The sequence below is a fragment of the Jaculus jaculus genome, chromosome 8, assembly GCF_020740685.1.
Source record: "Jaculus jaculus isolate mJacJac1 chromosome 8, mJacJac1.mat.Y.cur, whole genome shotgun sequence".
NCBI classification, from domain to species: Eukaryota; Metazoa; Chordata; class Mammalia; order Rodentia; family Dipodidae; genus Jaculus; species Jaculus jaculus.
This window is the reverse complement of record NC_059109.1, coordinates 54,098,338-54,123,081: the sequence shown is the minus strand read 5'-3', so window position 1 is coordinate 54,123,081 and position 24,744 is coordinate 54,098,338. Positions and strand designations below refer to the sequence as shown.

Sequence of the window (24,744 nt, the reverse complement as noted above, 5' to 3'; positions counted from 1 at the left end):
CAAGGAGGGGCTTGCAAAGAGATCAGGGCAGTAGACACCACTGGCTGACATCGACAAAGAACTCAGGGCTGGGAAGGTATTTTGTTCTCTGGTGTCTTCAAGGCTTCTGGCCTCTAGGAACAGGGAAGCATGGGGCTGGGGCTCCTCTTCTTTGGAACTGTAGGAGACACAGATCCTGAGCTGAGGCATGTGCTCTGGACAGGCTGTCAGCATCATGGTTTCTGAGCTTGGCTCTAAGAAGATTTTCACTTCTTCCTTAAGTGCTTCAGCCAAGAAAATTCTGAAGAAACACACCAGTTTTGTATCTATCTGTTCACCTCCTCAGTTGTTAGAAGCAGAGCTTGTCTTTTTCCACTTTGACTTCCCATAGCCGGCTGTTGCTTGGACTGGGGTCAGACCTGTATCTTCCCAGAACATAGGAGAGATGCGACAAACAGAGCCTCGTTCAGCTCTCTGAGGCCCAAAGTGGATTCTGACAGAGAAATGGACAGTAGGGTTGGGCAGCTGAGGTCCACAGAGGGAAGGAAGGAGACTGGAGGGCAGGCTCAGAAGTTCTCATAATGGTGCATGAAGTGGGCTCGGTCTTGCCTGTTGACAAGCTGACAGGCTTTCTCTACATTCTTGGTCATCCCTGGAGGGCCACAGCTGAACACTCCAATCTTGTGCACCTGTCAGTGATTGGAGAGACAAGAGGACTAGAGCTTTGGCATGCCTACTGCCCAGAGGAGCTTGCTTCTCCAGCCTGGTCAGGATGACTAGAGTTTACCCTGAGAAGGAGGCTTGAGTTGGGGTCGGGGGGAAGCTGGTAGAAAGTCCTCCCACCACCCTTAACCTCATTTTGGGACCAAGGTAGGAGTTCTCTGCCTAGGATTGATCAGCAGGGAACTTGAGGGTCGAGGCAGAAGACTAGATAAACAGGATAGCAGATGGTAGACTGACCTGGGGGTGGACCTCCTGAAGGGAGTTGAAGAACAGTTCGAAGGGGGGCCGGCCAAAGTGAGTGATGGACCGCAGGCCCGTGAACAGACTCCGGTTCAACACCTTCTGGAAGTGCCGCTCACAGATGTACTGGAGAAGGAGTGGGAGAGAAAGGACATAGCCAGGCACTGTGACCGCCAACTCCTAGCCCTGATGGTGGCCCACCTACCCTGGCTTGGCCAGCATTGACCTACCAACATGGTGGTCCTGAGGTCAAACTTCTCAGCCAGCTGGGTGATATAGATGTGCACAGATACCAAGTCGTGGTGGTCATTCTCCTCCACCTCCCGGATGATGTCAGCCAGCCACTCGAACTGCCGCTGGGTTCTGGTCACCCAGATGAAGTAGATCTGGGGACACATGCTGGACTCAGGACCAGATCAGCTCTGGCTCCCTACATCTCAGGAGGCTTCAGCTGAGAGGCTAGGAAGCCAGAGACACTTCATAGAAACAGATGCTCTGATGAAACCCATCAGCCTGATCCTATGCCTCACAATGGTTAGAGGCAGCAGAGGCCCTTCTGGCCACGTTCCTACTTGCCCTCAAGGTTTGGCATCTTGACAACTGGATGGAATGATTTCTGAAGACCCAGTGCTCGAAAGCCAGGAGCTTTAATGCTATAATGTCGGAACACCACCAGGCTACCTGTTTCCCATTTGAAGAGCAGGGGAGGAATGGTCACCTTTTTACAGAGCAGTTGGCTGCCCAAAGATGATTTGAAGACCAGATCTTTGAGGATGGAGGCAAAGGGGGTGACCCCAATGCCGCCTCCCACCAGCACTGACACCTCAAACTTATGCCATTCCTGGTGCCCTTCTCCAAAAGGTCCATCTAGGTACAGCTGCCAAGAGAAGGGGAGATGAGTTGAGCCTTGCTCCAGCTCTGAGGCCAGAAATGGGGAATAACAGAGTGTCACAGGCCCTTCTGAAGCACCTCAGCCATCTCCCAGCCTGGCCTTGGGATAGCTGGAGCACCTCATCTTCTAGTACATGGGGGTAGGGACCCTCTGCAGTCCTAGAGGTCCAAAGGTGAGTAGCTCCAGGGACAGGTACCTTTGGGTATCTTGCACAGGTGTCACCTGTCAGGGGTGAGTAGATTTCCCTGAGGCGAGTAGTCCAGGGTCCCACAGCCCGGATATGCAGGCTGAGGGTGTCTTCGTAGGGTGCAGAGGTCAACGTGAAGGGATGGTATTCATTGGTCCCTAGAGCCAGGCAAGCAATCCGCACCCACTGCCCTGACTTGTACTCAAAGTCCTGGGGCCGCTGGAACTGCAGGTGGGTCACTCCTGGGGTTAATGGCAACAGAAGACCATAGATCAGAAGCTGTGCCTAAAGCCTGACAGATGCCTCTCCACATTCCCGAAGCCCAGAGAGTTGCACATGGTCACATGATCTAGGCAGATGGGATCCTGGTACTGTAAATAGGAGAGTCCCTTTCTCTGTTTCCTGGGTAACATAAGAGTTGAGCTTCTCTGATCTCCTTTTTCAGGCCTCTCCCCTCTCTCTTTCCTCTTCCCATGAAGGGCAAGGCCTCATACTACTGCCTGAATCCCAGCCCACACGGTGAAGAGACTGAGCTACCCAGAGACCATCTCAATGTTTATCAAACCTTTTCCACTTGAGGGTGACTTGTGATGATTCATATCTGTGCACCTTCAAAGCAACATATTTTGTTACCAGTTCTTAATTGGAAACTGCATATTGCCTGATCATATATGAGCCTCTGACCTTTTCATCTTTTTTGAAAAAGGTTAGAAAATTTCAGATACTATGAAAAATATGCTAATGCCACTCTGAGTATGTCCTTAAGTAATATAGTTTGAAATAAAGCTTAGATTAATTTCCTTGCAATGTGAGTCCTGAAGGTGAGAGGGTCTCAGGACACCTGGAGCATGTCCCCATGCAAAACCCCTGTCGCCAACTTAGACCACAAAGCTTTCTGGTCATTGGGTCCATTTGCCTGTCTTTGTAGGGATGCTCAGGGAGAACAACATATGATTCCCTCCTCTGTGCTCCTCTGCACCTAGTCCACACATGTGGGGGCCTTCCTCATCCTCACACCCATCTGCATCTCTTTCAGTCACCTCTGCCCATAGTTTCTTCTACTGTCTGCAGGCCTGTTGGGGGCTAAGCATGACCCTTCCTGGAGCAAGGCTTCAGGAAAGCTCCAGAAGTCCCCAGGAGGATGTCAGAGGCCGTGGTGGGGCTGAGGAGGCCTGGTGAGTGGGTCATGTCCAAGAACCAATCTCTGGTGCTTCCCACCTGGGTCCAGCCAGGCAGTACCTGAAGGCAGAAGCTCAGCCATCACCACACTGATCTCCACCTTCTTCCGGCTCAGGCTCACCAGCTTGTCTCCTCCATAGATAATTGCCGGAACCAAGAAGTAGATGTGGAAAGTGGGCAGCTGAATCAGAGCATAGCTGCCATGGATGATGAGCTGGAAATGTGGCCAGTTAGTACAGCCTGGCCCAGTCCGGCCCAGCCTCGAGTCTCCCTGCCCTGCATTTCCTGCCCAGGCACCAGGCCTGGTCTTGGTAGGTGGCGCTGGCATAGGCTCCAGTCTGGGCTCCTCAGATCTCAGGGTTTCAGTCTGAGACCTTGAGTCTGATTCTCAATCCTCCTTCCTTTCCCTGCCTTCTCTACCCTCCATGGCCCAATCCTGCCAGAAAAGGCACTCACCAGGGCATAAAGCACGACATAGAGGTGGTGGGTCAGCCAGAAGCCCCGGAAGCTGTGGCGACGGAAGTGGTGGGAGGCGAAGACGTACATGATGGCCAGGACTAGGAGCAGGAGTACTCCTGTCATGCCTGGGGCGGAGGACAGGGTCAATCATAGCCGCAGGGCCCCAGTCTGGGCTGAAAACAAGGCATTCCCCATCCTACTCCACTTCTATGCTTATTGCTTTGGGGCCCCAGAATGGTGTACCTGGAAGGTAAAGCTAGAGCTTGTCCAGCAAAAAGAGACCCAGATGGCCACTGCAGACCAGGCTGTAACTTCAGATGGCCACTGCAGACCAGTGTGTGACTCCAAATGTACACTACAGACCAGGGTGTGACCTCAGATGGCCACTGCAGACCAGTATGTGACCCCAAATGGCCACTGCATACCAGGGTGTGACCCCATGTAGTCACTGCAGACCAGGGTGTATTCAGGGAGTGGAGACAAGAGCAGAACTCCTCAAATCCCAAATCAGCCTCATTTCCTACCTGGAATCGTCTCAAAGAACCACCAGTAGAACTTCTGAGGAAGTTTAGACCTGAAGGGCAAAGGCACAGTGATTCTCTGGCTGGGGCAGGAGGGGCTCCACCACAGTTAAACACAGTCTGACTCTCCCTGTCCCTGAGTGCTGAGTTTACTAAGTTTCCATCAAAATGGCTACGGGATTCTTCCGAGGAGCACAGTGACCAGCCTCTCACAGCTATGCCTCAGAACCCTCAGCACAGGGCCTCTGATATCTCAGTCTTCTTGTTGCAGTTGACTGCTGCTTCTTGGAGTTCTTGGTTCATTAGTTTGTAAGTTCCATGAAGGCAGGGACTTGTTCACTGCTCTGTCCCTATGCTTATAGCAATACCAAACACATTAGCAAATAGTGTCTGTTGAATATGCTTCTAGATATCCCAGCTCTCTGACACTTGGATGGAATACCCAAGTGGATGGCAAGCTGAGATGGGAAGCTGTGTATTAGCTACATATGTGAAAAATATATTATTTCTTCCCCTAAACACCTTTCCAACTCCTTAGGGCAAGGAGGTCACCTTTCAGCTTCCTCCAGGGAGGACGGCTTTGCACCTTCCTTCAGTGAGGAGCTTCATGTCTCTGGTGATCTACGTCTTTTTCTATTATGCTCTAAGAGCCTATCCAGGAGACCCACAGGGCACCTTCCCCTGAACTGACCCATCGTTCACAAAGACGTTGGGGAACACGCAGGCCATCAGGCTGAGGGGACTGACTGAGAAGATGTAGAAATTGACCACATGGCCAGCACTGTGCAAAACTGAAAGAAACACCATGTCAGAGAGTCCAACCAGTGATAACTCTACTCCCAGTCTCAAGGGAGCAAGAAGGCACAAGGAGGAGAGATGCATTTTTAGGAGCTTCAGCCCTGATTGTGTCCCCCATATGTCGACCCAGGGGATTATAGTAGTGAAGGGAGCAACATACCGGCCAGGACAACTGCAGCCATGGCAATCCAGCGGTGGAAGTCCACGGCGGCATCGAAGGGGATGTAGCGGTTGAGGAAGGTCTCCCGCAGGAAGGTGATGAGGTTGCGGCACATGGTGAGCAGGATGTAGGAGAACATGAAAGAGATGCTGGCCGCTGTGCCCCGTGACAGGATGATGCCCACATAGGTGGTCTCTTCAATGTCCGTGGGTGGTGAGGCAAAGGCGTAGTCTGCGACCAGAGTTGAAGCAGATCAGCATGGCATGAGAGGCAGGATTCTGAGCCTGAGTCAGAATGCCTGCGCTCTTCCATTCAGGCACTGAGGACCAGGAGGGACAGCAGGAGCGCTCCTCAATCCTCCCTGAGGTCAGGCCTGCCTCCTTCCCACTGCCCGCAGCCTGGAGCTCTTACAGTAGGCACGATCTGCAAACAGGCCCACACAGATGGCCGAGAAGATGGTGACACACACAATGTGGCGCCGGTAGTTCTCCACAAAGCGTTTGAACTGCTGCAGCTTCTGGGCCAGGAGGCCCCGCTGCATCTTCTCCTGCAGCGCCTCTGTGTACAACCTGGGAGGGGGCCCCCCTGCCCTGTAGCAATGGGAGGTAGGGCACTGGTGAGGAAGTACCTCCTTGGCATCCCCTCAGTGCCACCCATGAAAAGAGATCCGGTGACCTTGCAGTAGTCAGGATGGGCCATAACCAGCAAAAGAAGACAGGGGTCCCCTAATCCTTTACCTTCATCCTTATTTGCTCCAGCTACCCCATTTCATCTCCCTACAACTCCATCTCCTCTTCCTTCTTCTGTCTGTTCTTTCCTTCCCTCTTCCTGCTCCCAAGCCTGTTGTTGTACCCATGGTAGCAGGACCAGGAGACCCCTTATTACCACAGTGGTCAGGCTGAGTGAGCATGTAGTCATTTGACCCCCAGTGGATCAAGAACAAAGGGAATGGGATGCAGAACCATGTCACAGGGTCCAGACACCATGAGACTTCTGTCTAAGCCTCCTTGGGCTCAGAGATCTGGGGGGGGGAAAAACTCACTTTCTGCCAAACCTTTTCTTTAGGTCAGGTCCCACTAGCTCTTGGGCTTGCAAGTCAGGGAGTACCAGTTTCTGGGGGCAGGAGCTGAGAAAATGAAAATGAAGTCTGTTTGCCCCTGGTATTCGCAGCTAGGAGAAGAACTGTCAGGTCAATGTTTGGGGTGGAGGCAAGGCGAGGGTCCTGGGAGTAGGCAGGGGCAAGGCAGAGTGTGTAACTGTGGTCTGTAGGTCTGTTCTACAGGCTGATTCTGGCCCCAGGAGGCAGGAAAAGCACAGGGGTGTGGGAGGCAGCTGGAATTTGGTCTGAGACTGGCCATGTGCTAACAGAGGGTCAATATCTGCCCTGGGAGCTGCTCATCACACAGTCTTCAATCTTTCTTTTGGCTCTGTGGAGTTGACCTAGCCAGGGGAGACTGCCTAGTGCCTTATTCCTACACACCGGTCCCCAGGAGTCCGTGTGATGAATGAGACTCGACAGCTGCTGTGTTGTTTAAAGATGTCCCCAAAACCTGGAAAGGAGAACAAGAGGCTGGACTTGCCTTCCCGGGAGGAAAGTGTGTGGGATGGACACTTTCATCTCCCTCCCTGGGAAAGCTGCCAGGGCACTTGATGGTGACTTGTCATGTATAGATCTCTTGTTCCAGCTCTTGGTTGACACTGAGCACCCACTATATCAGAGCTATCAGCATGGCAACTTTGTGCAATCAGAAAGGGGCCACGCTCTGGACAATGCAAATCTGCATGTACTTTGTGCAATCCAAACAGGCTTATCTCCTCTGGCCAGACGCACCCCAGGCCAGTGTGCATGGCTTCAGGAAGTATGTATGTTTAACTTCCATCCTGTCCCTTGACCTCAGTGAACAACCTTGTTCAGTGTACAACTTGCTTCTGAGTACACGTGCTTGGCTCAGTCTTAGACACTAAAGACTCGGAAAGACTACAGTGTGGGTCTTGTCCACGAGGAACTCTATTTTGAAGAGATACCCCCTCCATGACTCAGGCCACTTCTCCCACACTCACACACCTCTCCCTCCACCTTTGACGCAGAGCTGTGTGAAGCGGAGCTCGCTGTCATGGTCCCGCAGCATGAAGTGGAAGTCCTCCCACGTCAGCTCCTCCTTGTCCTGGAAGCCCGACTCCCGGAACATGGACTCCACCACCTCAGCCAGCTGGACCTTGGACAGGCAGTTGTTGGAGATCTCAATGAAGGACCTGGGGAAGGACCAGAAACAGAGCAGCCATCACCCGGCAAGGTCAGGCTTAGGCAGGTACAGGGTGGGGAGCTCCAGGTTACCTAATATGGTTACCAGTGACCTGAGAAACAGCACCAAGAAGGTGCTTATTCATCCTGAGGGTGACAATAAGCTGGGTGGGGTGGTGGCCACAGACTCAAAAGACAGAATTGAAAGTCACCTTGACCAGTCAGGAAAAGCAGCCCTCAAACAGAGGCATCTACTATTGGGCATGAATATCATTTGGCATAGAGATGGGTTCTGTGTGTGCCATGGCTTTCCCTTGGGATGAGGTCTCTTCCTTAATCTTCTGAGGAAGCCCCCAATACTACCTCTGAGCTCCCACTGTCAGTTCAGTGAGGAGAGCACACAGAATGAAGGGAGGGTAATAGCTGCAATGGCATTTGCTTCCTTGTTCCAACACCCTGGGACACAAGGAAGGTCTCCCCACCCAATTCGAAGGCACCCACAGTGACAGCTGCAGTAGCAACTCTTCTTAGCTTTGGGACAAAAACAAGTGCACATGAGTCCAACAGAAAAGGCCTGCCTGGGCCCACGAGGCAAAGCAAGCACTATCATCACCTAGAAAGCGTCACCACACTGAGTTACAGATAAGAAGTTGGGAGCTCAGCCATTGGTGGTGGGGGCCTTCTCCTGGATCCCCTAGGACCCTGGACAGGACTGGACCTGCAGTGACACACCAGTAAGGTACAGATTGCGGTCAGCTTTGCTCTTTTAATTCAGTACCCAAAGTTGTTTTTTTTTTTTTTCTCTTTTCTTTTCTTTTCTGCTTCTGGTACTGGGAACTGAACCCAGGGCCTTGAACTTGTGAGGGAAGTGCTTTACCACTGAGCTAGATCCTCCAGCTTTGTTCATTTAGAGGTCTATGTTCAGCTGGGTATCTAGATTATTAGAGGAATATGACCATAAAGGGGAGTGTTAAAAATGACGGCAAGATATAAAGGGATAGACAGTTAAAAGAATCTGGGCTACTATACTCAGTGTATTTACTTGTTTGTGCACTTATTTCACTGTATTTTATCAGTGGATAGAACATCTCTATGCCCATCTCAGTGTGAAAGAAGCATATTGAAGAAGGATGAATGAAGAGAGTTGTTGTTCTTTTTTTTTTTTTTTTTTTTTTTGAGGTCGGGTCTTACTCTATCTAGTTCAGGCTGACCTGCAGTTCACTATGTAGTGTCAAGGTGGATGCCAACTCACAGCAATCCTCCTACCTCTGCTTCCCAAGTGCTGGGATTAAAGGCGTGTGCCACCACACTTGGCTAGAGATATTCTTTCATGGTGCTGTAAGGTACTTGTTACTAAGGTACTCTTTGTCTTTGGGAGTAAGAAGTTGATAATGCTCAAAGCTAGGGCTTATTAGCATACCCAAACCAGAAATGGCTTTAGAAGCAGAAGGAGAGGAGGGCTGGGATATAGAAGGAGTCCATGTTTCTTCCACTGACTGTCATGGTGATTGATATTGGAAGAGTAACCAAGGCTTTATGTTATTGTGGAAAGCACAGAATTAGGAATATAGTAAAAGCATTAACAAAAATTCAGACACCAAAACAAATTATGTAAGACATTTGTGATGGCACAGGCCTTTAATCCCTGCACTAAGGAAGCAGAGAAAGGAGGATCGCCTGAGTTTGTGGCCAGCCTGAGACTACATAGTGAATTATAGCTCAGCCTGGGCTAGAGTGAGACCCTACCTAAAAACAACAAAAGGAATTATGTGGAGTTCTGTTGTTGATCACAGTTTTTTCATTTTTTAAAATCAGGAAACTAGCCGGGCATGGTAGTGCACACCTTTAGTCCCAGCACTTGGGAGGCAGAGGTAGGAGGATCACCATGAGTTGGAAGCCAGCCTGAGACAACATAGTGAACTCCAGGTTAGCCTGGGCTAGAGCAAGACCCTACCTTGAAAAACCAAAACAAAACAACAACAAAAATATTTTTTTTGAAAAAACAAAACAAAAAACCAGGACACTTTTCTGTTGTTTATAGCACAGATGTAGATCCTGTTTAAAGCAGGTGACCTTTTGAACTTGGGTGTTCTGAGATTCTAGGATGCAATGTCCAACACAGATGGCCACCTAGCCAACTCAACTACCCTCCTCTGCCCTCCCTGCTTTGCTGGTTAAAACACCAAGATATCTTGGGACTGGAAGGGCCCACCCTGTACCGCATCATGGTGAAGAACTCGTCCTTGGAGAGGAGCCCATTTGCATCCAGGTCATACATGGTGAACATCAGGCGGGACTTATCTTCTGGGGAGCCTGGGGGAGAAAAGGAGATGTGGGCCACCTCCTTCCTGACAGATCCGTAGTTTCTCAGATACCCTGCCACCTCCACCTCTACCTCCACCTCCATACCTTTCATGAAGACCACCAAGATGTCCAGGAACTCCCGGAAGGACAGGTAGCCATTGCCATCCTTGTCAGCCAGAGAGAACATGGATTCCACAAACATGTCCTGAGGCTTGAGGCCCAGGGACTCTGCAAACTCAGCCCTGCTCAGCTCACAGGTCAGAGCCTCCTGCACCTTCTGGGATGAGTCCAGGGATAGAGCCCCTGCATCGGCCTGGTTGATGTCCAGCACCTGCACTCGGGCAGTCACGGGGGAGGGAGAGAAGAAGGTGAAGCCTAAGATGGACACAGTCCAAGGACGGCTCCCACCTCCCCAAAGTGCAGTTCAAAAATCCCTGCTCCTTGGCTGTGTTGACTTGAGTAACTGTTCTCCTATAGTGGGGTCTAACTGAATCTGTATCAGCCTTTCATTTCTCCATGAACCCAAGCACTGTAGAGCAGGCATGGTGCTGGCAGCCGGAGGAGACAGAACGTAAGGAGAGGGGTAGAGTCAGGGAATGCAAAATGAAAAGCCTGTACTGGAGGCAGGTAAACACCTTAACCACTAGACCATCTCTCCAGACCGAAAAATATTTTCTTTAAAAAAAGGGGGTACAGGCTGAAGATATGGCTTAGCGGTTAAGCGCTTGCCTGTGAAGCCTAAGGACCCCAGTTTGAGGCTCGATTCCCCAGAACCCATGTTAGCCAGATGCACAAGGGGGCACATGTGTCTGGAGTTCATTAGCAGTGGCTGGAAGCCCTGACGCACCCATTCTGTCTCTCTCTCTCTCTCTCTCTGTGTCTCTTTCTCTCTCTGTCACATTCAAATAAATAAATAAAAATGAACAAAAAAAATTTTTAAAAAGAATATCCTTTAAAAAAAGGGGGAGAGGAAGGGCTGGGGAGATGTCTCAGTGGTTAAAGGCACTTCTTGCAAGGCGTGATGGCCCAGGTTCAATTCTCTAGTACCCATTTAAAACTCATTCACAATGGTAAGAGGCCCTAGCATGCCCAATCTCAATCTCTCACTTGCAAATAAGTAAAAATATTTTTAAAGGAAAAATAAAAAGCCATTAAAACACAGATTTTTGGGTCTCGCTCCCAGAGTTTTTCATTCTGTCTATTTTGGGAAAAGCCTGAGGATCCGTATTTCTTTTTCTGTTTTTTTTTTTTTTTTAATTCAATCATACATATATTCTGATTTTTTTTTTTTTTTTTTTGAGGCCGGGTCTCACTCTAGTCCAGGCTGACCTGGGACTGACTCTGTAGTTCTGACTAATCTCACCCTCCTGGCAATCTTCAAGCCTCTTAAGTGCTGGGATTCAGCACTAGCTACCACACCCAGCCAGAATCTGCATTTCTCATAAGTTTCCAGGGGTCAAGTTGATACTGCTGGTCCAGGGGCAAACATTTGAGACATCTGAGAATCCACCATGTAGACTGTCGCATTGGATCCTCTCAACAATGGGATTATGATTTTAATCACTGTTTATTAGAAAAGAAAGTGGAGACAATAAAGCTGAGCTGATGTTATTTGCCTAAAGTTGTGTAGCTAGAAAATGGCATGGCCAGGACCTCACCAATGCAGTCTGTCTCTAGCCTACAGAGCTGAACTTAGTTCATCCACGTGGGATCCTATCCTGCTTAGATTGGTCATTCCTTGTGCCAGGCCCACCTCCAGAAGGCACAAAATCATGGCACCTGAGCAAAAAGGTGTCTGAAGAAGATCTCCAGGATGTGTGCCCGCTGCTGCTTGGTCACAGCCTTCTTGAACAGCTCCCTCTCGCCCATGCCAGCCTGGTGGAGGTCCAAAGCCCAGCGCACACAGAGGTCCTGCAGTTGCTGCACAAAAGCTCCCCGCTCCTCTTCAGCGTTAAACAGTAGCACCTGGGTGGTAGGAAGGTCCAAAGTCCAGTGCCCCTTCAAAGAACCTCACGTTGAGGGGAGAAGAGAAAATCCCCACGTCCTCCCAGCTAGGCGCTAGGGCCAGTTGAGTGGTGGAGGGGGCTTAGAATGAGTCTGGGGGCTGCTAGGAATTCCCATCTGTATTATCAGCCTTCACAGGATCTGTAGCTGATGGCCAGATGGCCTGAGATGACTTGCCAGTGAAAGGAAAGAAGTGAGAACAGCCTCCACGGGAAGGCAGAACGAGCTGTACCAGGTCGTACTCCTTGGGGATCTTGAGCAGCAGGGTGCGGCACCCACGGTTGCTGGACAGGATGAGGTGGACACGCTGAGGTGGTCGCAGCTGGATGGTGCGGAGCACAGTGAGGCACTTGTCCAGGACCTGAAGACATCTGTCTGGGAGCAGCTGGATGGTGACGGGGTAGCACCTCTCACCAGGGCCTGGCCACTCCATCGCTGGGGAAAGAACAATTGTGCAGAGTGGGCCATTCACCCCTCTGAGGAGACATTCCTAAAACTGTCTTTCTTCACACTCCTGTAACTTGAGGTCCCGTCCCCCCCCCCCGCCGCCCCCGTCTCCCTCTCTCTCCTCAGCTCATCTCACCTGTTAGTCCATCTCTGACTGCTTCCTTCTTGATACTCTCTTTGCCTTTCTGTAGTAGCTTCTTGCGCTCTCGGTTCCGGAAATGGGCAACCACCCCCGCAATGACCAGACTCACTGAAGGGAACCAAAAGGGACCAGTGGGAAGAACCCTTCTCTGACAGCTTCCGTGAGGCTTCTGCTGCTGAGGGCCCCCCTGAACCTGGCCTCAAACTACCAAAGAGCTAGCTCTGCCCGTCAGCCAGTGATGAGGGGCTGGACCAGTGTGTGGAAGGGAGGAGGTCGGAAGAAAGGTGAATTGGGAGTGAGGATCTTACCTAACGGAAAGCAGCAGAGAGCCACGATGACCAGGCCATAGCCTGCACCACTGCCCTCAAAGTAATCAAGTACGGTAAGGGGTGCGCAGTGGGGCAAACCTTCCGTTGTGATCTGCTGGGGCTGCGGGCAGGGTGCACCTGAGGAACACAGGGCACAGAAGACACAGAGTTCAAATGTTCTGCTCCTTGAACAAGCCTCATTCTTTGCCCTGGTTGGGGCCACCCTTCCCAGGTCCACCCCCCTGCATACCCCCCTCTCGGCATCCACCCTGGCTTGACTGCAAGGTACAGTCATATATCAGCATAGCACACATTGTGGGAACTGATTGCTCAGCCTAAAACACATGGTGCCTGACCCCTGGACAGCAGAGTGATTCTGCCAGGCACCTTCACTTGTGTTCTCCCAGGCCACTCACCTTGCTGCCAGAAAAAGACATTGGGCTGCAGGGCACTAGGGTCCACATTGGTTACAGCTACCAACACGTCCCTCAGGGTGGTGTTTCTGATTTCTGCAATCTCCTCCTCGGAGAATAGCCTAGGTTGGGGAAAGGTAAGAGTTGTTGGGGTGGCCCAGCTCCAAGGGCCCAGATGAAAAAAGAGATGCAGAGGGGATGTGGAGGGTGTGGTGGGCTGTTGAAAGCAAGGCCTCTAGGTGGTTTAGGGCCAAGCAGAGGTTCTGGGGTACCAGCAAGGGTAGAATCTGAAGAGGGGCCCAGGCAGGCCTTACCCATTGTGGGGGTTCTCAAACCAGTAGCGATCACCATCCCGCAGTCGCACAAACTGATTGAGGACAATGGTGCTGAACAGGCGTCCAGGGTCCCCGTGGCTTTCTAGGAGCCCACCCAAGAGTAGTTCAAGCTGGGACAGGTCCTGGTTGTACAGGGAGGCTGTGGCCTCCAGCACCTGGGGCACCAAGGGAGGTAACAAGTGTGTGAACTCACCAACAATGTCACCAATAACACAGGAACACTATTTGCCTCACAGCATTCTTCAGGTAATTCAATGAGTGAACATATAGAAAGGATTTGGAACAAAACTGTCATAGGAAAGTTTGAGCTATGTTATTATTATTATTCCTGACCTGGGGGTCTATTTTGGGGTTGAGGTCACTCCAGTTCTTTGGCGGCTCTAGTCCCAAGGCCAGCAGAGCCTGGCTATAGCTGGGCAGACCCATATCTCGGCCACGCTGGATACTGCTGGCCACGTAGTCTGTGCGGGAAAACTTGTCAGGACCAGGCCAGTAATCTGAGGAGAGAGCAGACTTTGAGCCCAGTCTTCCCAACTCTTCTTTGCCTTGTAGCCTTGCTGTCTGGTGGTCTTCTCCACCCAACCCCTACATGAGACCAGTGCCCACACTGACTCTGGGTTGGTGAAGGGCCTGTGTCACCATATATGATCGGGAAAAAGTTTTCTGGCAAGATGGCTCCTGACACCAATCAGATGATTCCTTTCCCTGTGCCTCTCCAGCTTTAAACAAGGCTGGATGAAAACCGTTAAGACCTAAGTACCAGTGATTTTTGTATCACACCCAGAAATGGTTAATTCAAAATAAAAGCAACATAAGACTGTGAATTAAAGGAGGGGAGCTCAAAGCTCATCCTCTTCTGACAGCTAGACGAGTTTTATGTGAATATCTGTGTTTCTGCATTGTGACTCTGGCTCAGCTGCTGACTAACCCAGGAGAATCTCCAAGCTCCTGGCTGAGATCCCTATCCCTTCTGGCTCTGAACTCACCTCTCAGGTCTTCCACCACTATCCTGTCCTCTAGCTCTGCTATCTGGGAGGCCATTCCCAGCAGCAGCTGATCCACCTCCTGGGCACTCTTCAGATTCGGGTTCTGAAAGTAAACAGTCCAATTGAAGATTAGCTGTAGGGCCCCAAGCTCAGTCCCTCTAACGCTGGACCACTGGGGCACCTTAGGACAAGAAGTCCTCAGCCAGTCCTAGCAAGATTTCTATTCCTGGGCTGGAGAGATGGCTTAGCGGTTAAGGCATTTGCCTGCAAACCCAAAGTATCCTGGTTTTATTCCCCAGGACCCACATAAACCAGATGCACAAGGGGGCTCATGTGTCTGCAGTTTGTTTGCAGTGGCTGGAGGCCCTGGCATGTCCGTCCGTTCCCTCCTTCCTTCCTTCCTTCCCTCCTTCCTTCCTTCCTTCCTTCCTTCCTTCCTTCCTTCCTTCCTTCCTTCCTTCCTCTCTCTCTGCCTCTCTCTCAAATAAATAACTAATAATAAAGATTCCTATTCCTATTCTCTCTCCTCTTCCTCTTCCTTTCTCCTTTTTGCCTCTGGCTTCCCTCCCTCTTTCCCCTACTCTTTGTCTTTCTTTTATTTTTAATTTTTATTTATTTATTTATTTGAGAGTGACAGACACAGAGAGAAAGACAGATAGAGGGACAGAGAGAATGGGTGCGCCAGGGCTTCCAGCCTCTGCAAACGAACTCCAGACACGTGCGTCCCCCCTGTGCATCTGGCTAACGTGGGACCTGGGGAACCGAGCCTCGAACCGGGGTCCTTAGGCTTCACAGGCAAGCGCTTAGCCGCTAAGCCATCTCTCCAGCCCTGTCTTTCTTTTAAGGGGAGGTCTTGCTATATTGCCTGGGATCAAACAATCCTCCTGCCTCCACTTCCCACTTTCCAAGTAGCTGGGACTATAGGCACAAGGCAATGTCTCCAGGTATTCCCAGACACTCCTTGAGCAGGAGTCCCCAGAGAGTTGTCTTTTATTCTCTGCCAACCTGGAACACCAACATCCAAGACCCAGAGCTGTGACTTTTCCAAGCCGTCTGTAGTGAGTAATCATGGCCCACCACACCCTGACCCTGGCCCCAGGCTGACCTCCCGATTCCAGTAGCTGTTGCAGACCCTGAGAGCTGGAGAGCTGCCAAAACCCTTGCTCAGGACTTCCCGGAAATGACAGCTGGAGTTTCTGAAATGGGGAGTCAAAAGTGCAGTGAGGAGTATTGGATACACTGGCGTTCTGTCCTGGTCACTAGAGAAGGGTTGTACAAAAAGAACGCAGTGAGGAAACTAGCCCAGAAGCCCAGACCTGGCTGAGTGAGTTGTGACTCTGAAGAGACGGCCCATGGACTTTCCTGAGCACAGCAGGGACTTGGCAGTTATTTTTGAGGGTGAAGTGGGCTTCATGAGCACCACACAAGGAGAAGAGGGAAGGACGTGCCTTGGGTACTGGATACATCCCACATTCAGAAACCCAAATTCGGCCATTAGGAGAAATAGGAAGGTCTCCCTATTGAGCGCAAACCTCCTATCCCAGGGTCCTGTTCAGCCTCTAAATTCTCCTTCCCTTCTCCAAGGAAACTGAAGGAATGCACAAAGCCATACATTTAGCACCCCCTCCCAAGGTTCTGAGCACTTCCCACGAACAACCCGTCTCCCACCTCATGTAGACGCCAGGGGGCACCATGGTGGAGAAGAACTGCTCCGAGGCCACCACGAACTCTGGGGAGATGCTAGGGTCCAGAAACGGACGGTATCCTGAGGTCAGAGGGGAAGAGGACACTGGCATGTAACCCCCCCCTCACACACACACACACACTAGCCCTGCCCTAAAGACTAACGAACACGTCCCCCAAGCGCTCCCCCGTGCGCCCCAGCCTCTCACCTGCATACTCTGGGGGTGACTTCTGCAGGAAGCTGGGCAGCCATTCATACAGAGCGATGTTCTGGGGGTCAGAGGGCGGGAGGACCACCTTGAGCCTGGCTGCTTGCGGAGGGGCCTGAGCTCAAGGAGGGCTTAGGGATGTGGACGCGAGGCCCCGGCGAAGGAGAGCACTGGGGGCCCCCGTCCCCCCAAGGACGGACCCCGAGTTCGCCAGGGGCGACCTAGTGGAGCAAGGCCGCCCGCTGCCTGCCTGCCTCCCCACGAGCGGGGCCGGGGCCGTCCTAGACGCCCCTGGGCGGGAGCGCCCTCGTGCACGGGGCGCTGGCGGGGGGCTCCGACCTGGTAGGTGGCGACGACCCTCTTGCGGGCGTGCTGGAACAGCTCCTCGTCGCCCCAGCGCGGGTGCTCCCGGGCCAGCCTGCGCGCGCACAGGTTGTGGAAGCGGAACCAGAGCAGGCCCAGCGCCTGCAGGAAGGGCTCCCGGTTCCCGCGCGGGGCCCCGAAGGCTGCGCGGGCGGGAGCCGGGCGGCGGGTGAGCGGGCGGCCCGGCAGAGTTGCAGGGGCACCGCAGACTCCATCTCCCAGAGCCGCCCGGTCAACCCGAGGGCCCCTCCTTTGCACTCACCGTACAGCCCCCCGGGCCCGGCCTGCCCGGTGGCGGGGTCCGGCGCGCTCCACATGAGCCGGGGGTCCTGCGAGTCCCGCGGGAAGGCGGGGTCGCGCCCGGCCGCCAGCCGGCCCCCCGAGAAGCTCCGCAGCGCGTCGCTCCAGGAGTGCGAGGAGCCGTAGATGGCGCTGCCGTCCAGCCAGCCGGTCACCTGGTTGGTCTGCGAGGACGCGGACGAGGACGGCAGCGGGTCACCGAGCCCCGGCGGGCGCCGCTCCGGACCCGCTCCCGCCCCGCCGCCAGCCCGGCCTCACCAGGTCCCGGGGGTTGCTGGGGCTCTGTCCGGTCTTGGGGTCCCAGCGGCTCCTCTGGAAGGGGAGCACCACGTCGCCGCGCTGCTCGGGGTCGAACACGGGGTCTCCGCGCGGAATGTGGATATTGAGGAACTCGGCGGGGCAGCCTGGTGTCTCCACGCTCACCAGGTCCGAGAGCACGTGGTAGCCTGGGGCACGGGGAGGAAGCCGTCTGCAATCCGTCCTGCCCACCCGCCCCGGGACCGGGGAAGCCTTGAAGATTATCGGGAGACAAATCCCAGAAATGCAAGCTCCGGTCCGCATGTCTGAGGCTTGTCCCCACAGAACCTTCATTTTCTGTACAGAACATTCCTGCACGCACCTCTCGGGGAGAACTAAAAAATGAGACGATTGATTACGCGAGGGCTCGCCTACGTCACTCCTCGCCTCTGCGTGGCAGTCATTAGTCATTAGAAAGCGGGGGCAAGGGACTAGCTCCCGCGAGTTGAAGTGGGGGCTCTGCTTTAGAACAAGGGGTGAAAGGAAGATCGAATACTCTTACCTCTGTGCCCAAGTCCTTCCAAGATGAAGGCAGAGTTGCAGGGGAACCCCAGACTCCCTCTCCCAGAGCCACCAGGTCAACCCTAGGGTTCATCCTTTGCACTCACCGAAGAAGACCCCCAGCACCGTGCGGTTGTGGAGCGACGCCAGCCCGGCCCTGCCGCGGGCGACCGCGTCACTGAGACTGCGCGCGTTGGGCAGCAGGGGCTCCTCCAGGGCCTGGTACACGCCGTCGGCGTAGTGGGCAGGAACCAGCCGCTGCAGCCGCGAGCCTGGAGGAGGCAGGGAGCCCCGAGCCTTGCCTTTCACGCGACCCTCCACCGTACACCTTGACTGACAGGACCCCTTTCCCCACGGTCTCCTGCCGTTCCTCCCCCCCCCCCCCCGGGATGGGTAAGAATGCGGTTTGCAGTTCTGCCGCTCCGGGCGGTGGCCTCCAGCCACTCCGGGAGCTTCCCCACACTAGACCTAATGCATCTCCGCCCTCTGCCGGGCCAGGCTCTCCAGCGTACCCGCAGCACCGCGCTGGTGATGTCTCAGATTGTTGAACCAGCCGTCATAGCGCTGCACTTCCCAGGGCAGTGAGCCTGCTTGCTGGCCGCCTGTGGATACAGAGAACATCCCCTCAGAACTAACCTCCTAGAGACTACCCCCTCCCCCAGATCCCTCGGGCTTGGCATCCTTGCCCGGCTGGCCAAGAGCCCCCTACCCCAACTTAACAGTACTTCTGAGGTGTCAAGACTGTCCTGGGAAGTTTCCTGTTCCACTGGCCCGTGCTGAGCTAGAGCAGACCTTCCAGCTTCTGGGAACAGCTTGCCACACTTCCTTCCCACACTAAGGGATACCGACTGGCCCCTTTTCTGCTGCGAGCACCTGATACTTACTCGCGGGACCCAGGGATCCTGTCAGCAAAGCTGCTAGGAGCACCAGTGCCTTGGAGCTTGCTGGGAGCATGCTTTTCCTACAGCCTGGGGTGGAGGTAGTCTGTTAGGGCCACATTCCTACAGCTGGCATCACGAGGTCCCGCATCTCCTGACACCCTTTCCAGAAAAACTTGCAGCTCTGGGTGCACTAAGGCTGTTCTCTACCCTTCACTACCTGAGAGCTTATCTCAGCCACAGGAGCCCACAGGACGCGAATCCTTTAGAATGTCAGTCTGTCAAGACTGGTCCAGACTCCCAGAGTTTTGACCCCAAACCAGGACCCCCCCCCCCAGGTTCCAATATCCCATAGTGCTTCTCCAGGAGGTAGTAGGAAAGGGAAAAGGGCTAACGAACTGAAAGTCAGGAACCCGTAGTCCACCCATCCGCAATACATAGTGCATAAAACCGAGAGGGCTAGGAGGACCAGGCCCTAAACTCGGGTCCAACCTTTGGCTTAGGGGTCCTGTCCGGCTCAGGAGTTTTTCCTCTTGGAATCTTTGCTTCCTCCCTGCACCCCCCCCCCACCCGCTCCACTTCACTCCCCTAGCTCCGCGGACCCAGCTTTCCCGGCTGCACTTCCACTCCTCTCTGGGTCCTTGTCTTCGTCTTGGGGCTGAGGCTGTTCAGGTGTCAGCTGGGGACAGACCTGAAGCAGGTGTCTATAGGTGGACCAGTCTTACACTCCTGCTATGGAGGCGGGGCTACCATTATTTGCATATTTCCCACCCCTCCTTTGCGTGATCTCCTGGGCTGGGGCTACTGCCTGGCCCCGACACCTCTGCTGCACGCTGCTCACAATCCTATAAAAGGGATCCGCATCCCTTTCGAAATGTGACTTCCAAACGTAGCGTAGTGAAAACCCACAGAGCCAGAAAAGTAACTGGCCACAGCCCGTGAGAAATAATTCCACTCTTTGGTTAGCCTCAGACAGCTTCAGTCCAGCCCACCCACCTCTTTAGCCAAGAGCAGCAGAGACTCAGATTTGACCAGCCTACTCAGTTCAGGTAACCGCAGAGTGTGAACCTCTTGCAGGATGACTCTTTGGAACGGGGTGCTGCCCTTTTACCCCCAACCCAGGCATGCGGCTGGCTTCAGCGTCCCACTGCTCATAGTGATTCTGGTTTTCTTGGCTTTGGCTGCCAGCTTCCTGCTCATCTTGCCTGGGATCCGTGGCCACCAGGTAAGGTGGTCCTAAGAGGTGGTGTAGAGGGGTGGGGTGTAGTGGACAGCATGTCTTTTAGAGACTCAGGGCAGATAAGACTACAGAAGAATGTCCATGAACATCTGAGGGTCAGAAGGAGCAAATTCAATAGTTTGGTGCAGGGAAAAGCCTCTGTCCAAAACACTCTGGAAGTCACCCAGCTGGATCCCTCTGGAGGCGGCTATAGGAAGTGGGACCTATTCCAGTAATCCTGGGGTCCACTGGAGAGTTCCCATGTTGCCAGCACCACCCATGGCCCTCAGTGCAGCAGCTCTCCCATCCTGTCCTTTGTGACCTTCTCCAGAGGACAGGCACCAACAGCGCAGACTGCCCTGTTTCCCTTTGTGCTGGGTTGAGGTGCAAGTGTGTCCTAAAAACCAGAAGGTTCCCTGGAGGATTCGAAGCTGTGGGCTGGGGGCATTTCCTTAAAGGTTCCCCTTCCCCCCAAGACCTAAGTTGTGCATTTTGCCAAGTCCTCCTGTCTTTCCATGTGGTCCTCTTTGGTGATGTCCAAATGTCCGCGCTAGAAATATCTGCAGTTCCACCTCCTCTACTGGGCTACCAGGCCCTGGGGCCTCCCTCTTCTGAAAGAAGTGACCCTTGTCTAGCTGGCTCTTCTGTAGTCACTGACCATTACCAAGCAGTGACTGGGCTAGGAGGCAGGGCAGGGGCCAGGCGCCAGACAGCTGGGGGGTATAAAGGTGGCCAGGCGGGGTGGACCTGGACATAGGGCTGGGTAGTGGAAGTGCACGACCAGAAAAGGTCAGAAATGTCAGTGGCCCAGAGACATGTGCAGGAAAACCATGCGTGGTCAGTCTTAAAAGGTCAGTAATGTAACTAAGATTGAGGTGCTGTGGGGTCAAGGGAGGTCTTGGGGACTGGCTGGGCAGAATCCAAGCCTCCCTTGAGTATCATCTGTTCCTGCAGCGCTGGTTCTGGTTGGTGAGAGTTCTTCTCAGTCTGTTCATAGGAGCAGAAATTGTGGGTGAGTGTTTGCTGCAGCTCACGGGGCGGGGGCCACTGGGAAGGAAAGAGACAGGCACTAGGGAAGTGGAGCTCGTTTCTTGCTTCCTCTTTCCATTTTGCACCTCTTTCTAGTGCCCACTCTTGTTTTGTGTATGTGGGGGGAGAGGGGGCAAGGTCCAACTTACCATTTTGTGAGATGCTGAACTCAAACTTTCTATCACTTGGCCTTGGCCACTGTGCTCAGCTAATGCTTGCTATTCTGCCCATACCGGGCACTTACACTGAGCCCTTAGTCTCTCATCTTGCTGCCGTGCCCCACCTCCCACCCCCCTTTCCACCCCTATCCCCACTCTGTGCATCTTCCCACAGCTGTACACTTCAGCGGAGAGTGGTTCGTGGGCACCGTGTGGACCAACACATCCTACAAAGCCTTCAGTGCAGAGCGGGTTCAAGTCCATATCGGTCTGCACGTGGGGCTAGTGGGCATCAATATTACACTCAGAGGTAAAGAGGCTGGGCAGACGGTGAAGTGGGACTGGGCGATGCCAAGTTTGGAGGGAGGGGGTGTGCCATGGGTAGCTGGAGGACCTTTCGGCATCCCTCGGGTCTTCATTGGCTTGCGTTTTCCTCGACCACCACCCAAAGCCGTCCCTCCTCGTGCCCCGCGCCCCACCCTTCCTTCCCTGTCTGGAGCTTCAGTCTGGGGGCCGCTGTCCTTGCGCGCTGAGCCCGCGAGCCCGCTGCTGCCCGCAGGAACGCCGGTGCAGCAGCTGAACGAGAGCATCGACTATAACGAGCGCTTCACTTGGCGCCTGGACGAAGACTACGCCAAGGAGTACGTGGGTGCGCTGGAGAAGGGGCTCCCCGACCCGGTGCTGTACCTGGCGGAGAAGTTCACGCCGCGCAGCCCTTGCGGCCTGTATCACCAGTACCACCTGGCGGGCCACTACGCCGCCGCGACGCTGTGGTGAGCGGGCGCGCGCGCGATGGGGGCATGGACCGGGGCACCCCACCCCCGGGAGGGAGGCTCCCAGGTGGGCTTGCGCCACGGGCTGGATGCTGGGGGGGGAGGGTTGGGGAGTCCAAAGGTCTGAGATCCGCCCAAGCCCTGGGGCTCCAGAGACCCAGCTGTCCCAGAGAGGCCCTGGCGGTCTGAACATCCCCGGCGGGGCGAGGCGGGAGGGAGAGGGAGGCGGGGGAACCCTCGCTGCCCCGAGCACCCCGCCCACCTCCCGCCGCCCGCAGGGTGGCCTTCTGCTTCTGGGTGGTGGCCAACGCGCTGCTCTGCACGCCTGCCGCCCTCCACGGAGGCCTGGCGCTGCTGACCACCGGCGCCTTCGCGCTCTTCGCCGTCTTCGCCTTCGCCTCGGTGTCCGGCGCGCCGCGCTGCCAGTTCCGCCTGGGCCCCGGCTCCGCGCCGCTCACGCCTCGCTATGGCTCCGCCTTTTGGGTCACGCTGGCCACCGGTGAGGACCGAGGTGGGGTGACGCTCAGAGGCGCTGGGATGTGCACGGGGTGGGCGTCTTCCGGTCCACACGCACTATCTGATCTGCGCATCTCGAGAGTTGGCAGCTAGCCGACCAGGCACTGCTATGCCCGGCTTGCAGAGGAAAGGAGGGGGCGTGGTCTCCTGTCACAGCGTGGGAACCCTCTCTGGAGGACGTTCTGCGGCGGGTGTAGAACATTCCAGGGCGGGGTTGGATAAAGATGGCTTAGCGCTTAAGGAGCTTGCCTACAGAGCCAAAGGGCCCAGATTCGATTCCCCGGGACCCACGTGAGGCAGATGCACAAGGGGGCGCACGCGTCTGGAGTTCGTTTGTAGTGGCTGGAGGCCCTGGGGCGCCCATTCTCTCCATCCCCTCCCTCCTCTTCTCTCTGTCTCAAATAAATACAAATAGAGAGAGAGAGAGAGAGAGACGGGGGGGGGGGGGGAGGAAGAAGAAGGAGGAGGAAAGGAAGAAAGAGAAAGAAAATTCCCGGCGGCCTCGCCCGACCGGCGCATTCTCCCCGCCCTGCGCAGGCGTCCTCAGCCTGGTCCTGGGAGGGGCGGTGGTGGTGCTGCACTACGCTCGGCCCAGCGCCCTGCGCTACTTTCTGGATCAAAGCATCCAGGGCGGCGGCGGCCAGGAGAAAGGAAACCCACCTCTCATCCTCAACAACCCGCGGCACCAGCGGTTCGGGACCCCAGACTTACAGATCACCACCAACTTGTGAAGGAAACTCAACTCTGGACTGTCCCGCCCGGGGACTTTGCAGACCTGGATGGAGCAGTGCGGTCCATGCACTCGGGGACAACTCCCGGGACCCGGACACTGCGCTCTCCGCCCAGGACCGTGGCCAGCCTCGGGGAAGCTGTAAATAAACTTTTTTCTTTTCTTTGTGTGTCTGAGGCTTCTCTACCTATCAATTTCCGAGAGGGGGGGGAGGGGGAGAGGGGGAAGGGGAGGGGGAAAGGAAGGGGAGGGAGGGAGGGGGGAAGGGAGGGAGGGAGCTTAGTACTTAGCTCTCTGCTGAGAAACCCGGTCTAGACGAAACAGAAATTCGGAAAGCTCTGGGAGAAGAGCGCCCTCTGGTGTCTGAGGACAGCCCATGGCCCCAGCGTCTTCCAAAGCCGGCCCTAGTAGGTCTGCGACCAGTTAGGTCATTCTCTGCCCAGATATTCTCTCTCCCTCCCTCCCTCCCTCCCTCTCTCCCTCTCCCTCCTAGCTCAGATATATACTGGAAAGGAATAGGATTTTGGCGTTGGTTCACTAACTCTTCTCACTCATACAATTAATCCTGGGATTTTTTTTAAAGGGCCCTTGGAAGTCTTACACAATCTTACATAGTATATTTGGGAGCTGAGGCTCAAAGAGAATGTACCACTGTTAGACCTGGAGTGAGATGCTTGGTCTTCTGCCAGTATGGACTTAGAAGTCACACAAGCTAGGGAAGCAAAGGAAGAAGAAAATGGGCCCAGAAAGAAATGCAAGCAAGAGGTAGTGAGAGACAAAGGGACCATACAGTCACACTGTAACCCACCTGCTTCCTCACACGTTTGCTATGAAGAGGCGTTTGCCATTCAGAGGTGGTACCTAAGCATCCAAGAAGGTGGTCGCTATGCAGAAGTAACGGTCAGCCCTGCTTGGTCTTACTGACAGGAGCTAAGTAGCTCTTGGTGTCAGCAGTTTAGTCAGGGTCCCAGGGCCCTCAGGGAGAGACCTGTCTGCCCCGTAAGTCCAACACTGACTCACCAGGACATCAGTTGACCACCTGCCAGTGCCCCCTTTCCTGATCCTACAACTTCCTCAGAGCAGGCCCCCATTGAGCCTATGCAATTTCACCATACCTCTTCATCAGTCAGAGACCCCCATCAAATGTGCTTATGTAGATTTCTCTGTTACCTGTCCAATGCCTAATTTCCATATCACTCACCACTCCTTCATGACTTATAAAAGCCACTGCTGTCCCCTCCCCTCTCTTTACAGGAGCTTTGTCCTATTTGTCTTCAATAAATCTTTTTTGCATACCCCTCTTCCATGCCCTCCTTCCGTCCTGGTTCACCATCCTAGTAACTGGAGACAGAGAACTTGGCTTGAGAAGTCTTAGTGACCATTGACGGGCACTCTGATACCCAAGCTCCATCCACTTAGAGCCAAGAAAGGCTCTGTTGCTCTCAAAGCCAGCAGCATTATTACCATGCCAACAAGAGTAGCCCAGAAAAGACTTTATGACTCTTCATGTTTTAATTTTTAATTTATTTTCAAAATATTTTATTTTACTTATTTATTTATGTGTGTATGAGAGAGAGAAAAAGAATGAATGGGCACATCAGAGACTCTTGATGCTGCAAACCAACTCCAGAAACCTGTACCACTTTGTGCATCTGGCTTTATGTGGGTACTGAAGAACTGAACTCAGGCCAGCAGGCTTTGCAAGTGAGCACCTTTCACCACTGGGCAATCTCCGTAGCCCTTACATTTTTTTGTTCAACATCAATAGG

At 53.9% G+C, this 24,744-nt stretch overlaps 2 protein-coding genes across 3 annotated transcripts; one reads left to right on the top strand and one right to left on the bottom strand.

Moving 5' to 3' along the window:
- Positions 1–505: 505 nt before the first annotated feature.
- On the bottom strand, positions 506–18,626 carry Duox2 (dual oxidase 2). 2 transcript variants are annotated; one of them, XM_004660868.2, is made up of 33 exons: positions 18,557–18,626; positions 18,185–18,274; positions 17,780–17,944; positions 17,133–17,320; positions 16,837–17,038; positions 16,551–16,717; positions 16,212–16,272; positions 15,988–16,084; positions 15,425–15,515; positions 14,320–14,422; positions 13,667–13,830; positions 13,313–13,488; positions 13,002–13,120; positions 12,586–12,723; positions 12,272–12,385; positions 11,921–12,123; positions 11,464–11,649; positions 9,790–10,015; positions 9,600–9,693; positions 7,202–7,391; positions 6,619–6,713; positions 6,181–6,264; positions 5,550–5,728; positions 5,139–5,369; positions 4,872–4,971; positions 4,184–4,233; positions 3,657–3,784; positions 3,261–3,414; positions 2,031–2,263; positions 1,661–1,819; positions 1,173–1,328; positions 940–1,068; positions 506–668 (listed from the first exon to the last, which is right to left on the bottom strand). In XM_004660868.2, the coding sequence occupies exons 1-33, from the start codon at positions 18,624–18,626 to the stop codon at positions 546–548; spliced, it is 4,665 nt and encodes a 1,554-aa protein (XP_004660925.2). In that variant the 3' UTR covers positions 506–545. The 2 variants fall into 2 exon arrangements, with proteins under 2 accessions (XP_004660925.2, XP_045012332.1); XM_045156397.1 differs by having other exon boundaries at positions 6,619–6,688; positions 7,204–7,391.
- A 1,002-nt stretch (positions 18,627–19,628) lies between these two features.
- On the top strand, positions 19,629–22,976 carry Duoxa2 (dual oxidase maturation factor 2). Its single transcript, XM_045156398.1, has 6 exons — positions 19,629–19,775; positions 20,724–20,781; positions 21,132–21,266; positions 21,516–21,729; positions 22,008–22,228; positions 22,783–22,976. Exons 1-6 carry the CDS (start codon positions 19,629–19,631, stop codon positions 22,974–22,976), a joined length of 969 nt encoding a protein of 322 aa, XP_045012333.1.
- Positions 22,977–24,744: the final 1,768 nt, after the last annotated feature.